A 17,910-nucleotide genomic window follows, 5' to 3' on the forward strand; every position below is an offset into this window, starting at 1 on the left:
GTGCTCTGTGGTTTCATTTTATTTGTGTTTAATGAATGAAAGGCTCTATGTGTGTGTGTATGTGTGTTCAGGCGAGAGAATGAGAGAGTGCAGGTTTGCCTTTCATGCGCCTGTGCTGTGTCTTCTCCCATCTTTGATTACAGCATGACTTAAAAAAAAAAAAAAAATCACCCGCTGCTTGATTACCGCCGCTCACACTCACCATGGAGGACTTGAAATGGAGCCTTTTCTCTCTCTGTACTTCTCTCTCTGTCTCTCTCGTTCTCTTTTCCTCTGTCAGCGTGCTGCATTTCAGATCTTATTCTGCTGACATGGATACTCGCCTTGCCCTGATTCTGGCTCTGATATTTTGTGTACAGTGCTGCTGCTGCTGCTCGGAGCAGCTCTGCATGCCTTCGTGCATCTCTACCGTCGCGTACAACTCAGTAAACAAAGTGCATAAAGACAGTGGCCTCAAAGGGTGACGTATTGTCTGTCCAAAAAAGTTTCTGCTTGAGCAGGTATTAAAGATGACACATGGTGCAGCTGCCATCTTTATGCACTTAAGATAATACTTGTTTGAATCTTTTATCTCATCCTTTTTTCCATCCCCAAGTCACTATGTCTTAGTAAAGGGATGGCAAATGTCTCTGACATTGAGTTAAAAAAAAACAAAAAAAACAATCTGAAATTAAAATTATCTGGCTACAAAATCTGGACCATAACTTGAGGTGAGATAAGATGTAATAAAATGTACAATTTTATAATGTTCCCATCCTCATGTTCCTTTCTGTCCCTCCGTCCATCCATTCAGCCATGAATGACCTGCTGCAGACTATGGCAGTGGCAGGCGGTCCAGGGGCTCAGTGGGCTGGCAGCTCCGAGAACCTAGACGGCGCTGAGGGCGGAGACGCCGGCATGACAGGCAGAAGCAGGCGCGGCGGGCAACGCATGAAGGAGCTCGCCTTTTCCACCAACGCCATCGACTGTGCCGCCCTCACCCTGCCCTCTGCAGGGCACAGCAGGGCCAAGCTCCGGCTTCAAGTTAAAGGTCAGGGTGCTGGTTTTAATTGTGGGAGGGTATTGAGTCTCTGATGCATTTACTCAGTTGGCTGATGTATTACTGACCACCTTTTAGGTATAAGAATAGATCTGTAGGTATGTTTGGGATACATTTTGCCCCTGTAAAAAATATATATAGCAGACTGAACTCAAAATTCATGTGAAGATAGTGAAATTTCATCAGTTCAGAGTGGGGAAAAACAGTTGTAGCATCATCCTCTTCTGTGTCTCAACAGATAATGTCTCCTGTGAGGATGTTGCCGGCTCCTCAGATGACCCCAAGAGTCAAGGTAAGACTTGACATAAAATTAAACTGTAGACTTGTCAGATGAAAAGGAAAAGGACTGGTAATTGCTGTAGCCTCTCAACACCAGCCAAGAATCTGAAGGTCTCTAGAACAAGGAGTGAGAAAAGAATGAAAAGCCCCCCAAAAAGCAGGTCATGTCCTCAGCAGTCCCACTGCTAATCTTTGGGCTGCCTTCCTGCACTGCGATTAAGCCTGATCTACAGTTGGAAAAGCAATTTTAGTGGAGAGCAAAAGAGAGCGAGATCTGCCTCCATTGAAAGTAGGATTGACTCTATTCCAGGCTTTAGGGTGTTATCCAGGGCAGTTAATCTGCGACCAGGCAGCTATTCATCAGTTCTGTGCTGCTCTAATGTAGATGACCCAGTTGTTAAACAGCCACAAAAGTACTGACATACATTCCTAGCATTTAAGCTTGGTCCACACCCCATTCCCATCAGTTTTGTCTCTATTTTCCTTTAGTTTAAATGGGTTTTGTAGCTGCCTACCCAAAATAAGTAACATATAGTCCCAGAAGATCATTAAACTGGTTCCCCAGGACATTGGTGTAGCATTAGTTCCCAACCTGTATTCTGCTCAGCTGATGAGTTTCCAGAATGCACTCATAAAATCCAATACGTTGCTGTCAGACCCATTTTCCGGTACATCTCCATAATGGCTGGAGGAAGCTGCCTTCCACTTTGACACACCGGACATTACTTATAATGTATCAGTCATTAGTTCATCTTCTAGAGATGTTATTGTATCTATAAAGTCATTAATGGTAGTTTCAGATACGTATTGATTTTTAAAGCAACTTTTGGCTGCCACAACACTTTTTAGTTTCATGTTTCTGTCTGGCTTTCAAACTATTGAACTTTGCTTTTGTATTGCAGGCAGCATTAATGAGAAGTGTGATGTATCCATTTTATGCATACAACCAGGGGGTGCTACATGTGTATGTGTGTGTTTTATCAGGCTTGCAGGTGTATCGCAGTGCTACAGCTCTGTATCCCTCACCTGTTGAACTGAGCATTATGTGCAGAGTGCCCTATAGCATCTGCAGTAAGTGATAACTCCTCGGCACTGAATCCCACTCTGGGCCACAGACAGTGGGCTGGTTTCCTAGACATGATAAGAACTTGGATACTGATCAGTAATGTAAAGGTTAATTTGAATTCTAATTTGGTGTCACCCATGTCCTGAAAACCAGTTTGAAATGATTTCACGGTCCCTGGTTTCCACCTGAAACAGTCCCTGCTTACACAGGAAAGAGCAAGGTCACATTGTCACCACTTCTTTTTTCCTTTCCTTTCTTTTTGTGCCTTCTCACTTTCTCCTCCTCCTCCTCATACTCACAAGACACAGGGCATCTAACGTCTTCTTTTAATACTAATTTACTTGCACTGAGATCCCCTGTTATTCACTATTGCCTCTATCAGTTGCCCTTTATCCTTAAGGTGGATTGGTCCTTGGATTTAGATGCCTTGGCCCTTTCCTCTGCAGTTTTTGTTTACTAACTGACATATTGAGGATGCAGCCTGGCACTGAGCCACCCTTCCTGTCCCTCTGCCTGGCATGTGCCATCTGCTGCCCCAGTGGGAGACCTTCTATCAGACTGTTAGCGGCCCTATGTGCTACTCTTTGTGTTGGTGCATGTTGGTGAGGAAACATGTACGCGTATATATAAAACCTAACTGTGTGTGTGTGTATGTGTGTTTGTGTGCATGTGTCTTCCCTCTTGTCCCTTACCTAGCCACCAGACCCTCCAGTCTCCATAGCAACAGGACCACCAGTAGTAATAGTAACAATAACTCCCACCTCACTTCTCCTCTGGAGGGCAAAGGTATGCTCCTCCTTCCCTTAACCCCCCTCCTCCCTCTCAACTAACTACTCCTGCCATCCTCTTCTGCTCCCTTTATCTTTTTCTTTCATAGCTTTACTCAGACCTACTTTAAGGTGCCCTGTGGGTTTGGTTTTTCTGTCTGTGAGAAAAGAATTAATTGTCTTATTCAAAATCAGTCAGATCTGCAATCGATTAGGCGGTCTAAAGAAAATTAATAGCTTTTAATAGCTTTTTTAAGAACTGATAAATTGTTAAAGACATTTTACAAGCAAAAAGACATGTCGTGTTCTTAAATGAGAGTATTTATATTCATGTTAAAGCAAATATCTCAGGGTTTTGGACATTTAATTAGGTATTTACCATTGTTTTCTGATGTTTTGTAGATCAAATGACTAATTGAGAAAATCAACAGATTTATTGATAATGAAATGAATTGATAATTACAGCCCTAAAACATATTAGGATGTTCTGATATCCAGTAAGATGGTGTGACTGATACCTATATTTTACTGGCACGGGTTTATTTAGTAAATCCAAATGGATCACTGGTGCATGTTTACCACACTATGGTATAAAAATCATAAATTATAAAACATTCATCACAGGTTTTAATGTATTTACAATTCAGAGCTTATGTGAATTTCATCACACTCCTAAAGTTGTTATCTTTCCTCTCATTTTCAAGTCATCAATGATGGATGGACACAATAAGCTTATATCTAGAGCAGCAAAAGCAAATAACACTGAAGTAATCTAAATTCTAATTGACTTGATTTAATACTGTAAATAATGTGAAAATGTGAGGAATTTTTATATAATTTCCTTGTGACCTAATCATTGCCTTCCATTGCCACAGGCACACTGAACGGCAGCCTCAGCCGACCTCACAGTGAGAGCAGCGGCGAGTTCAGCCTGAGCTTGGACCAGGACGTGTGGTCCAGCAGTGGCAGCAGCCCCGTCCAGCAGCCCACCTCCTCGCGCTCCTCCCACCAGAGCCCCCTGCAGCTGCGCAGGTCGCTCGACCCATCCAGCGCCACGGGCAGCCCCGGCCAGACCCAGATCAGGAAGACAGGATCCCCAGGCAGCGAGGTACTTTCCCTGCAGCAGTTCCTGGATGAGGGTATTGATCCTGCAGAGGTGAGGCCTCTAAGTCAGTTACAACTGATGAGTTATGTTGCTGTTATCTTTGTTTTTGACTACAACCTGCAACTGGCTGATCAATTGACATTTTTCAAGACTCGAGGCAATATCAAAGATTTTTGGTGTAAAACTGCAGAATTTAACAAAACAATAAAAATCCTTTCACAGAATTGTATGATGTTTTTGATGGTTCTTTGCTCTTTCTTCTGTAGTCTGGCAGTCAGGAGAACCTCACTGTAGATTCTCCTCGCCTCTCCACTTCCTCTGACCATGTGCAGAAAGAGCGCACTTCCACAAAGGGCCGGGGCATATTACGCTCTTCCAGCGGGAAGGCAGCGCCGGTGAGCTCCGACCGCCCGCCGAGATCCTCGGGACAACCAGGTCGCCCAACCCTGCGGAAGGCGGAGAGCACCCGCGTGAAAGGCTCCGTCCCCATCCGCTCCAGCCTGTCCTCACAGGGCAAGGCCACGTCCGTCTCGGAACGCCTGGACTCCGCTTCCTCCACGCTGCCCCGAGCCAGCAGCGTCATCTCCACGGCCGAGGGCACCACGCGGCGCACCAGCATCCACGACCTGCTCTCCAAGGACAACCGGCAGCCTGTGTCGGTCGACGTCTCTCCTCCCGTCGCCTCCACCAAGGCTGGGGTGCGCTCCCAGCCTACACCCAGTGAGTACCACCCCATCAGCACCAACCTAAAAGGATCCCTTATCACCACCACCACCACTCCTCTGCCCAAGTCACTCAGCTTACCTTGCCATAGCTCGGAGGATCCTGACCTCTCCACCCTCGAGTCTTTCCTCGGCCCTTCCTTCACTGTAGACTCAGTGTTCATGGACTCCATCTTTAGTGAGTCAGCAGGCAAAAACCTCCCCTTCCTGTCTCTAAACCCCACCCTAGTCAGCAATATCAGTGGTCCACCTGTAACAAATAAAACCTCACCTGTCCCACCTGTCGCAAACCACATTTCCACCCAAAACCAGACCCCTCACAGCCAATCAAACGGCCAGATGAGGTCCAGCCCAGCCAGTCTGAAAGAGTATAGGGAGGGCGTTGACCCCAATCTTGTGAATAATCCAGACCAGTCACTGAGCCCAGAGGACAACCAGTCTCTGTGGTACGAGTATGGGTGTGTGTGAATGACAGGGAGGTTCTGGCTTGCTGATCTTTATACCAGACTTGACTTAGAGTGGAGAATGAAAGGATGGATAAATGACAAATCCTCCTCCTCCTGCATGAATTTATCAGAGCACTGTCTATCTCTGTGTGGTGTATTGGTTTCATGCTTTTCTGTTTGCCATGGTGCTGATTGGTGATTTGCTGTTTTGTTTATCTTATTTTTATTTTTATTTTGTCACTTCCTGTTCTGACCTTTTTTCTGTCCTGTTCTGTTCTCTATGGTTGGACTTTGATGAATGTTCTTCCGTCCAACAGGCCTTTACCATATTATTGTTTCCTCATCAAATCTGTTTCATTAGCTAACACTATACTATTATCTGCTGTAGCGGGTTTACACATCACAGTTAAGGCTTAGTATCTGGACAAATGTTTGAGTTTCAGCCATAAAGAGCACCAGAAATAGCTGTTTCTGGATAAGGAGCAAAGCATTGTGGGACAGATCTCATGCTAGCAATTTATTTCAATATGTCAGATAATAGATTCACTTGTCACTACTTGTTTATCATTGTGTTGCAGTGTATGGGAGCGCGTCTTTCTCACTGCTCTTAACTCAGTTGCATTATCCACTAAATTGCATGGCTTTATTCTGTCTGACCTGAAACGCTCATTTTGATTACTGTGATCAAAATGTTTATGTTTATCCTCTTTTTGTTTTCTATTGACGGTTTGTATTGTGTTTGTTTGTACATTTGACCCCCTTTTTCTGTATTTTTTTTTTTTTTTTTAACATATATTAACTGGAGCATTTGCTCTGTGGATGATGGGTTTTGACCTGGCGGACTTCTTGGGCTGGTGACAAAATGATGAAGCTTCATTCCCAGAATGATCTGAAGGGAGGATTTAGTTGGTTAAGTGAAAGTTGACAGTGAAGGTAGAGGAATATGACCAGAGTGATTATTACATTTTAGTTGTAGGCAGTTTCTGATGGACTTATTGAAACAGGGAGTCATTACAGTAAGTTGAGAGTAGTCTGCAGTGGTCAGATTGTTTTGTGAATGAAGCTAACATCATTTCTTTTGGTATCTTGAAACTTTTATTTACCCATCCCTGACATGCCACAACTTGAGAATGGTTAATATTTGATAATGTATTTAGACTGACAAGATCTTGTACAGATTGTTGTAATCATTAAGTTATAATCAAAGACGAGCACTGTTTTATGTGCCAATACTAGTAGAACCGTCTGCATCTAGATCCTTATTTATTTCTGCTTTTGTACTCTGTAGTCACAGTTTTGAAGTTGCTTTATTGTATTTATCCTGATCTACAGTATATGCAGGTATAAAGTAGGTGGAAATTATGAAAATGTTCTTGTCACTGTCTACAGATGTAACATAAACATTGCCTTTGTCCTACAGATGAGGAGGGCAGAAAGTCAAAAAGCAGGAGTGGGGAGCCGCAGCAAAGCTGCTAAACCCCTCCCTTCCCTTCACCCTCGTCTGTCTGCTACCATGCTGTGAGCGCGTGGTGAGTGAGTGCTGCTCGAGCGGGAGGAATATATGGGGTGGGATGGTGGAGGTGGTGGAGGGAGGGTGGGAGTTTTTTCTTGTCTCCATGGGAACCTAAAACATGGTGTAACAGATGTCGCCCATCCTGCCGTGCGCTTGCCTCCCCTGCTTCTCTAAGCTGTTACCCCAAAGCACCCCCACCCCAGACCCACCCCAACCCCCTTCCCCTCACTGTCCTGTCCGTTGCCTCACTGTCCCTGTGGTGCTAAACGCCTGTTCACAGAACCTGATGGGACCTGGGTCTGCATGGCATATGGGCCATTTTACCATGTTGTGTCCCCAAGTCCCCCCACAGCAAGAGGAGCTCACTGTGTCCCTCCTCCTCCTCCTCCTTCCGTGATGCTTTTTGTGTTTTGGGTAAAGGTGACTGCTGAGTGTCCTGCTGGAGGAAAAAAAGTAGGCCCTTTACTGTTTTCAGGCTGCTCATTGTTGCTGCATGGCTTTGGTGTAGCGCTGAAATCCTTCCCCTCTTCTCCTTTCCTCGACAATGCATGTAGATCCAGGCCGGCTGCTGTCTCCTCTTGTGCTTCACTGACTGTCTTTACTGATACAATTTCTGACTTAAACTTTCTTCTTTCTCTGTTTTTTACTTTGTCTTCCTTTGTGTTCTGTCTTCTTTCTCCTTAGCTTCCTTATTTTTCTAACCTGTCTCCTTTTCTTTCTTTTCTTACTCTTTCCACTCCTCTTTGCTTGCCTGGGACTCAGAGAGAAAGGTGGCCTTGGAGATGTGTGTCTGAAGCCTAGTAGAGTTAATCTGCTGAGACCGTCTGCAGTGAGAAAAGATTGTATATCCCAGTTTCCTTTTTCTTCCCCCCCCCTTTTTTTTTGTTGTTGTTTTTTTTTTAAACCCAGAACACTTCAGTAGAGAAAAGTGGCTTCCTTCTCTGTTTTGTTTTTCTTCCTTGAATCAAGGAAACGAAAAAAATACTAAAAAATGTTGCGGTGAGAGTTTTTTTTTCTATAAAGACTGCTGTGGCAGATTGCACTGCCATGTGTCCTTCAGTGTGTCGGACTCCTAGATGTGCACTAGTCTCCACGGACTAAGATTGAAGTGCCAATGTTCACACAGCAGCCAAAAGGGCGATCTCAAACCAGACTGATGACTCCGTTTTGGACCCTTTGTGCAAAATCGTCAGCCGCACCTTCCTCTGCCCGATGCCACGATCACAAGAAAACAAGTGTTTTTGTAAACGGGCAGCATGCACAAGCAAAGACGAAACATTTTCAAAGCATGTCCGCACAAACGTTTCCGACTCAACCTACTGTCAGACCGAAGAATCACAATCTGCATGGAGCAATCAATCAGCCAATCACCCCAACTTCCTTTGCCCGATTAAAGAGGACGGACAGTGTTAAGTGGGGATTTTAATTGCCAGGATGCCAAAAGGACTTGGACTGGAAGCCATTGCAGCTGTGTGATTGGCATTTGCCAATCAAGAGTGAAGGTTGTGTGATCTGGGAGAGAGAGAAAGAGAGAGAGAGAGAGAGAGTCATCTTGGGAGCGTTACAGGTCACCTATGTGACAGTTGACAGCCATGGCTTATGTCACCGCAGAGAAACAAACCCTACGCGCTCGCCATCTTCGCTTAAATTATATATCATCGTACAGCAGGTCATTGACCAAATCACATGAAAGCATCTCATTTACAGTTACCTGTCCTGCTCTGAGACGGAAAATAAGACCATAAAAGTACACTGACACTTCATTAATATCACAGTATTGTGTATCTACTTTCTGAGAAGGCGCTCACTGTTTATAAATCTGACTGAAGTATAGGTGACCTGCAACTTGCCCGGTAAAATACAGAACGTTCACATTTCTGTTGCTGTGATGTTGAACATGATGATGATGATGAGACCCAGTGTTTTCCTCCTTTTCCACTTTTACATAAATCCATTTGATGTAATTAAAACTCATCAAGACTACTTGTGTTTGTTTTTTATGCCGAGCTCTCCCTGAGTGTACAGACTCAGATGTCCATGTTAACCTGCACACCTTTACAAAAACTGAAAATAGTGGAGGAGAACTCAACCCAACAGTATATAGAATAATTTAGATACACCTAGTTACGTAGTTAACTGGGGGTATTTAACTTTTATATTTTATAAGTCAATATTGCTGATAATACTCAACAGCCTTGAATGCAGTTGAAGTGTTTCTAACATTTTGTTCATCCTGTTTATATCAACGATGGAAAACTGAGTAACAAATGCTTTTATAGTAAGAGGCGTTTCTAATATTCTGGTCCTCTGATGTATGAAAATGAGGAGGGCAAAACAGAGGGTTAATGTAGAGTGCTTAAAAGAGTACTGCACTGATTTAACACTGTACTGTGGGACCAGAAGTGTCGCCTTTTCTATTCTGTGCATTTTACCGATTTGTGTTAAAACCTTGGCCTACATTACCCATGATGCAACCGTTGACAGTTGCGTCAGAGATTCTACCGGTGTACTCAAGCAGAGATGAGGAGCAGGCCACAGAGGACTGGTAAGTTCACTGTTTTTGAACTCCACACCTTAGATATTTTTATTTATCATTATCAGTTTTTAAATTGTTTGCAGCCGCAATTACTGAGTTAAGACAGTTTAATAGACTTCGAAGCCACAAGTAGCTTTGTACTACTTTTTCACGTACTCTGCAAGACCTGTAAATAGACTTTATGTGTAAAAGTACAAAATAAAAATAGTATTAAACTCTTTCAGGTTTAATTCGAGGTGTTTTCTATACCAAATGTATTTATTCAGTGCAAAAAGCAGTAAATTAGCTTTCTTAAAATGTTAAAATATTGGTGAAGGCTTCCTTCACAGCCGCGATCTACTCAGGTGTTCTCACTTACGGCTGATTAGTCTCATGACGCTCTCAGGTGCTCACAGACGGCGCTTGGCTGCCATCTCACTGTTCTGTTAAGTTTATTATACCTCTAAGGTCAAGGTGGGACAATTTGGACAACTTATGCACAGAGTAGTGGATGGGCAAGCCAAGCACAGGCTCACAGGTATTGTATTGACAGTTATTTGTTTGAATGTCACCTAAACACTCACGTAAGGACTGTAAAAAAAAAAAAAAAATCATCATCCATCCATCCATACATTTTATTAGTACAAGATGTTTGATGACCCTGTGCAATTCCTAGTGTAGTTGTGCCCAACTTAACCTGACCAGATTTTCCCCTTGTTTCCTTTTTCCCCTTCGGCCTGTGTAGAAACCCCGTGCCCCCCCACTATGAAGGACTATATCTGTACGTCATGTCCAGGACGGCGCACCTGTGGTGAGAACACACCTGCCTGAGGGATGGAGGAAAGGCATCGCCTTGAATCAGAGGTAGGAACACTCACCCTCACCTAGGAGCTGAAGCTTAAAGGATAAGTTAAGGATAAGTTTTTTTTTTTTTTCAAGCCTGTCCTAAAACAATAGTCACGTTCTGATAATCCTATACACTGAAACAGTTTTTGCTTGCTGTTCATTCCTCCTGTGCAAACTGGCCATTAAAAGATCCCTTCAGGCTTCTGATGGGGGAGATTCACAGCCATTGATTGATGTGTTAGGTCTTTGGCACTGCCCGGAGGTGACTGTCAGTACTGCAGTTAAAACAGACGATGTAATATACCGCAGAGCTGTGTGCAAAAGTTTGGCCACTCCTGGGCAAATTGTATGTTTTTGAGGTGAGAAGAGTAAAAACAACCCATGCAGCACACATGTTGTGATGCATCTTAGTGCACTGTTACTTTTTTTCCGTGAACTTAAAAGAATTGGGGAAAAATTAACTAATTGTGTCATGTGCAAAAGATTGTACACCCTAATGAGTCAGTACTTGGTAACTTCCCCTCTGGCAGATATCACAGCTTGCAAATTGTAGCCAGCTATAGAGTCTTTCTAGTCTTGATTTAGGAATTTTAACGCACCCCTCCTGTAGACCACTTCCAAGTTCTGAGATACATATGGGCTGTCTTGCAGGTGCAGGTTGTTTAAAATCTAACCACAGATTTCCAGTGATATTGAACTGAGGACTGTGAGGGCTGTTTCTTGAAGTAGTTCATGGTGGATTTTGAGCTGTGCTTTGTAACTTTGGTCTGTTGTAGAAGTTGGCCTCTTTTCACTTTCTTTACTGACTGCAGGACATGTGAAGAGTTTGCTGATATTTAGTGGAATCATATGGTCCATATGGTTAAGAGCAATATGGCACTTTTTGAATACTGATATATAGCACATAAATAGTAAGTATATGCAAAATCATCAGAGCAATAGGCAAATATATTTAACAGTATTTTACTGTTGTATGTTTTAAACATGTAAACCAAAACTTAAATGCATTAATTTTTCATTACAATTTCCTTACAGTCATTATTTAAAAAGATAAATATTTAAATACTATATATTAATGTACAATACCTCTGGAACTTGATAAATGATCAACATTTGTTTGTGTTTTAAGCTGCAACAAGAGAGAAATGGACACCAATATTGAAATGCTATTTTTATTAAATACTCTTTTAATTTTCCAGTAATAACAAAGCTATGAAGAACAACCACCCAAACAAACACATGATAGTTTTAAATGTATGATTTTTATTAACTGTATGGTCATGCAAAAATCCAGCATCCAATTGAAACTCAGAGTATAGACATATGTAGCCCCTTTAGTATAAGGTTACAATGCAATAAATTTACTTACAAAGGGGTACATACAAGCTAAGGCTTTTGCTAATCTTTTATGCATTTTAATGTGAGATAACATCACTTTGATTTTGATATCTCAGACAGAGCCATTTCATTACCTCGAGGATGCAAGTAACATAGAGTTCCATTTCTTTATCAAGTAAACAGTGAAAAATTACCAGAAAGTAGACATGCATATTTCTTCCATTTGTAAAACTGCATATATAGTGTTGCTGTTGAAGATTGTGGATTTAATTATACTTTTTCAACATTTGTTTCAAGAATCTTTTTCTCCCCTCAGTTCAGTCAGGTACTGTTTTAATCTAACATGTATGAGACATTTGCCAAAGTATCTGAACTATATGGTTCATTTTAGTTTTAAAACTAAAATTTATATGAAGCAAAACAACCGACAGCTAACTACTTTACCTAACTGTGAATGATGTTTCTCTTGTAGGTAGTTTGTACCATCAGCCAAAAGTTATTCTGTGTAAAGTTAATTTTATATTTGGTCTCATATACTATATACAACAGTGAGGCTCAAAAGTTGATACCCTGTTAAGTTAGAACATAATCTATTACATAACAATGGATTTGGAAGTTCACTCTGTAGTACTTCTGTGGAAGCAAAGACAGGCCAGAATAATTTTAATTTGATGCACAAATTGATTAATTGTGACTTAATTTTTTACTGAATAATAATGTTGAAATTTTATTTAGGTGGTGCAGATTAAACCACATAAATTCACAGATAGCGAATACAGTGGTACTTAAATCTGAGCATTCAGTGTTTTGTAGTAATTGAATTTCCCAATTAGGTGGAGAAAATGAGGAGCCGTGAGTGGATACAGCTTCATTTTAACAAGTCATAAGGCAAAAACCTTGGAAATGTATATTGTTATATTATGTTGTGTTATACAACACAGCATTAAAAAGAAGAGTAAGAGGGCTCACTGCACCAGCTGCTTATTCTTTTGACTCAGAGTCACAGTCGACTTGTTATGTCAGTAAAAACACAAGTCGAACCAGCAAAATGAATGCTGGCTCAGTTCCATTAAAGAAGAGAGCAAAACCAGGACATTGGTACTGGCAAAACTTAACAGGATGCAGCCTAAATTGTTATCATTTACACCCGTACCTCTCCTGCTACAATATGTCAGAATATCTGCTGTGGCTTCATGCTGTATTGGTCGAACAAAACTACTAATTACTATTACTACTACTTGATCCAACTGTTCAGATACTTTAGCAAACTCTTGACTATGCAGCTGTTTGTTCCCTCAGATCAGTTTCCCTCCTCTGTTTACCTGCGCCTCACAATTTGATTTTAAACATTCCCATTACTGTGTGGAAATATACACACAATGAAAGAAAAGCATCTTGTCAGATTGGTGGTATCAACAGACAACTGGGCCAGTGCCCACAGCACAAACAGAACTACTTAGAGCCATAAAAAACATCACATAGTTTCAGTACTGATTTTACAACGCATCGTCGTCATGGTGCAAAAAGTGGTTGGGGGTGGGGTGGGGGGACACAGTTTTCATGGCGTGTCAGATATGTCACAGCACTCATAAAGAAGCACAGGCGGTTGATACAGTAGGACAGGGCTCACAAATGATTCACAACTTTTATTCTTTTTCTTTTTTAAAATCTGCTCAACTGTGTCTGTGCTTGTACATAGACGTGATATGTGATGACTTGAAGCATCGTTGTGGTTTCTGCTTCTAGGTGACCATCAGCAACAGCCTACCTACTGCATGAGTTACAATGGAGCAGTGTAGCCACAGAGACAGGACAGACGGTGAGCCTCATCTCTCCACTGGTATGAAGTCACACACAGTTTCTACAACACAGTGGGGAAAAAAAAACAGTGCTGCAAAGTTTCACCACTGACACAGAGATATGTTTCGTCCTTTGATCTCATGTGCTTATATGATGTTGTGAATTTCAATACAGTTAGCCACAGAAGTGTATTAAGTGTTTTTTTGCCCCCAAGATTTCAGCATTCTGTGTGTATTGATCAGTGTGTGAGGGAACAACGGGCACAGTAAAAAAAACAGGGTTGTGGCAGTTTCAGCCTCCATTCAGTTCAACCCCTAATTTTTTTTTATAGTTCTGGCTAAAACAACTGATAAAAATATCAACATCAAAACACTAACAACTACAACATTTACAACAGAAACTTTGACAAAAGGGACCAAATCTATTGATTGCCATCAGCGAAGGTCCCACAACTCCTCGAGCCAGTGTAGCCCTCCTCCCATCATGTCTTGTTTTTGTCCAATCCCTCAGCTGCATTCCCTTTTTAACATGCTTTTTATAGTGCCAGGACTTCACACAGAAGTACAGCAAGCCAAGACGGACAATATACACATTTTAAGAACACAATCAAAACAAGAGACAGGCATAAGGGTGACATCATCATCATTATCACATGGTGTGGCGTTACTAAGACAGCGATTTTTGGGAGGGGAGGGGGGGTTTAACAGATGTGTAGAGCATAAGAGGCAGGAATGATGATTGATTGAAGTAGAGGGGTAAGAGGTAGGGTGGAAGGGAATGATTCTGGTGAGCGTAACCTGAAGTTGCAGAAAGGTTCACTCCCTCAGAAGAGCGAACACAACAGCATAAAGTCTTAAGTGTCTGTGCAGAAACAGTACAGGCCATTAGATAATTCAAAGAAATCATGCTTCACATCAAAAATACACTAAAACAGATTAAGTAAAACTAAAAAGCTAACATGAGAGTGTCCGTGCTTTTACATTAGGTAGTTCAGAGATGTGACAAGCTTTAGACTTTGACCGGTGGCGCCTCCCAGTGTTTGACTCCAAACACTGCAGGGCAGACAGATGGAGCCCCTCTGCAACTTCAGGATGAGCTGGCCTGGATGTTGTGTCTAAAGCTCAAGACAAAGCTCAAGCCTAAAGGCTGAAGCACAGGGAACTTGAGTGAGTGTGTGTGTGCGTGTGTGCACACGTGCATGCATGCATGGTGTGTGTTTGTATTTACACCTAGGGACATCAAAACAGAAAAATACACCCACACTCTCATGCTTAACTCCCTTCCCTACACCCTGAAAGTAAATCATGTTTCCCCTTTTCTCCTATATAAATATCTATTTATACACAACTCTATTAAATAAAATCCCCCTTTTGATTAAAAACGACCTTTTTTCAACACAAAATACTTTAAAATACACCATTCATGAGATAAAAATCAAACAGCTTAATAATACATAATACAAAAAGACAAAATAAAAATAAAGGTCCCTTCAGTAACATATCACATTGTCTAAGCCTCTTTAAAACATTGTGTACAGATGCTCAAACCTGACACTTAAAATGTGTGTTAAATTCTGATATTGAGTAGATATTAGCTGCTCCCATTCCCATAAAACCCCCTACACATACCTATTAGCTGTAAAACAAACAACACTTGTATTAAAGTAGACATTCTGCTGCTCTCTCAAGACAGAAAGAAATCAGTTTCCCTCATATTATACTTGCCCCCCAATTCCTATTCACTATGTGTGTGAAGTGTATTTGATTTTCTGTTGTTATATATATATGTATATATATATCTATATATATTATTTTTTTAAAAACATGTTAATACTTTTCCAGACAGCAGACAGAACAAAGACGGGAAATAAAGGCCATGGGAGAAGAGGACCAGGACAGCACCACCCCTGTGTTGCCACCAGAAGCATGCACCATCTGCGAGAAGGGGCTGACGTCAGGGCCCCAACATCATCTAGCTAGGGTTGGACTGGATTGGTGTTGGTCAGTCATTCAGTCAGGCTTTTGATATATGCTTTTTTTGTTTTGGTTTTTTTTTTTTGGTTATTTTTTTTTTGTAATGTATTTCCCCCTCTTTTGTGTTTTTACAACTTTCCAAGCAGCCTCTTCCCAGCCAGGATCCAGGTACCAATCCGACCGCGGAGGATAAATGCTCCAAACAACTTCAGGCAAAGCTGGAGAGGCAAGAATGCAATGGTTAGTGTGTAAAATGTATTTCCTAATGGTGTGTAGCATTGCAGATAATTTTGGATTAATTCATCCAGGCTTTGAGAACTACATAATTTCTTCTTTTTCTCCAAGACAATGGAGGTGAATGGAATTTCACTTGTGTTTTATGTCAAACTAGTATTTGTCATAAAGAATTATAATGACCTAAACTGAATGAATTTATAGTTATCTTGGCGTGTCAGTATGTGAGCATTCTGTCTTTGGATTTTATCAGCATATTTTAGCCCAGCACTTTCTGCAGTATTCATGCAACCCTGATGGACTTTTTGTTTTCCCCAGGAGACGTGTCACCTCACCCAGACCAGGGTAACCAACATCCCATTCTGCAGCCAGGCCCCAGGGGGTGGGGGCTCACCAGTGCCCCTCTGGTGGCAGGGTCTTGACCCATGGGGCCTGGTTGGACTCAGCCCCAAAAAATTTTGAGTTGCCACCCTGTGTGTCCACCACCAACAGGGATAGGAATTGGATTCCGGTGGTATGTAAGCCAAGTCCTACGGACCTGAAATGTCACCTTACTGGCAGAGGAGAAGCAAGAGTTGGTGCAGTAGGCGGAGCGTTACCAACTAGATATAGTAGGGCTCACCTCCACACACTGCACTGGCTCTGAATACTGTCTTCTCAGAGTCTTTGGGCAGGGTCCTAGAAAGGGCAGCACCTGGACTCTGTAGTCCTCTTGGACTCTCTTGTCAAAGAAGACTACAAAGCCCCCCACCCAATGTACAATTCAGAAGTTATTTTGCTTCTAACTCATATTGAATAATTTCCTCTTTATGTCTCTCACAGCTGTATCATTAATATTTTCTAATTGATCCCCTAATACCACTATACTAACACTGCTAAATTTGTCTGCTTATTTCCAACAGCAGGATTGGAAGTTACACACTGAAGCTGTTCTTTGTTCTCTTTGGTAACAATTTGTGAATTAAACTTACCAACAGTAGAGCAGAACAGGCAGCCTTATAGGGCAAATTAAACAGCACTGATTATGCTGATGATGAAATCTCAAAAATGTGGACCTCCTCATGAACAGGTGACATTCATCAGGCTATAATGAATAATTTAGGAGAATTACTGTATAAGAAAAATGCTCTTGCATGAAGCTGTATAGTTGTCTTACTCTAGATAACCCACAGACCTTAGTGTGAACATTTTTCATCGGAATAACATCAAAGTAGTTCCGAATAAAACTTCAGAACAAGGTCTGTGGATTATCCAGAAGCCTCAAGCAGGAACATTTTTGTATCCTTGTATCTTAAACTGAACCTTTGGTCCAAATCATCATCCTCAAACTCTGTAAACGACACGAACTGAAAACTGTTGATTCAGCCTGTTTCCTCTGCTCAGGAGAAGATGGGTTTTTGATTATCAGCATATAGGAATCAGTGCCCCCAAACTGCTATGTAAGGCTGTTCTGCTCTGTCTGTGGGCAAGTTTCATTCACATACATGTGATAGAAAGGTAGAAAAGAATAATGTCACACTGCAGAGCCTCATGCCCTGCTGTTGGAAATCAGCAGACAAAAACATTACAAATGGGGCAGTGTTAGTAGTTGTATCAGGTGTATTTTAGGGTCCCCTAATGTACTGTGACAGAAATTAAGAAAGAGATGAGAAGATCTGTTTCATCTTCATGTGCATTTGTATGAAGTTTGAGTCAGGATGTCCATAGCCTAGCTATTAGTTTAATGTAAAACTGTAAGCAGGGGGAAACAGCTTGCCTGACTGTGTCTGAAGTGAAATGGAGATGTAAAAACAATTTGGTTTCAGGGGGTTACATGCTATTTCCTCAAGAACAACAGCTGGGTGCAGTGACTGTGTGTGACTTAAACACAAAATACAGCTTAGCATTAAGATCTCCAGTATTTATACTAAGGCCAACCACATCCCAACTCAAGCTCCATATTTAATGCACAGACATGAGTGGCATCAAGCTTCTCAACTAATTATCTGCATGTGTTGCAAATACTGAACTATTCCTTTACGATAACATTAAATTAATCTGTATGTGTCTTCCTTCAAACTGGATTTCAAATGATGTTCAGAAAATGAATGTCAAGTGAAACTAATAAAATCATAATCTACAGTATCATGTTTGTGGAAAATTTGTCTTTTCATTTTAGATTGATTTACTGTTAATTTTGTCAGTGCCTCCAGTAAACTTGATGCCTGTTGTCTCAGTTCTAAGGCAGACACTCACTCATCGGGAAGAGTCCTGGGGCAGGGACTAGC

The 17,910-nt window shown here is 41.7% G+C and overlaps 1 protein-coding gene, 1 long non-coding RNA gene and 1 pseudogene across 2 annotated transcripts in view; 2 read left to right on the plus strand and 1 right to left on the minus strand.

Moving 5' to 3' along the window:
- The window catches only part of LOC108896224 (girdin), a 65,032-nt gene extending 56,112 nt beyond the window's left edge, over window positions 1-8,920 (plus strand). The window contains 5 exon segments of the mRNA XM_018695260.2: window positions 794-1,030; window positions 1,278-1,331; window positions 3,081-3,170; window positions 4,027-4,307; window positions 4,523-8,920. Coding sequence (XP_018550776.1) covers window positions 794-1,030; window positions 1,278-1,331; window positions 3,081-3,170; window positions 4,027-4,307; window positions 4,523-5,446 — 1,586 coding nt within the window. The 3' untranslated portion in view covers window positions 5,447-8,920.
- A 949-nt stretch (window positions 8,921-9,869) lies between these two features.
- Window positions 9,870-17,767, plus strand: LOC108896226 (uncharacterized). Its single transcript, XR_001963082.2, has 4 exons — window positions 9,870-9,990; window positions 10,198-10,316; window positions 13,383-15,649; window positions 15,962-17,767. It is a non-coding gene; the product is annotated as an uncharacterized LOC108896226 (long non-coding RNA).
- The window catches only part of LOC108896225 (calcium/calmodulin-dependent protein kinase type II subunit gamma-like), a 74,310-nt pseudogene continuing 67,941 nt past the window's right edge, over window positions 11,542-17,910 (minus strand).

Source organism: Lates calcarifer, linkage group LG16_LG22, assembly GCF_001640805.2.
Source record: "Lates calcarifer isolate ASB-BC8 linkage group LG16_LG22, TLL_Latcal_v3, whole genome shotgun sequence".
In the NCBI taxonomy this organism is placed as follows: Eukaryota; Metazoa; Chordata; class Actinopteri; family Centropomidae; genus Lates; species Lates calcarifer.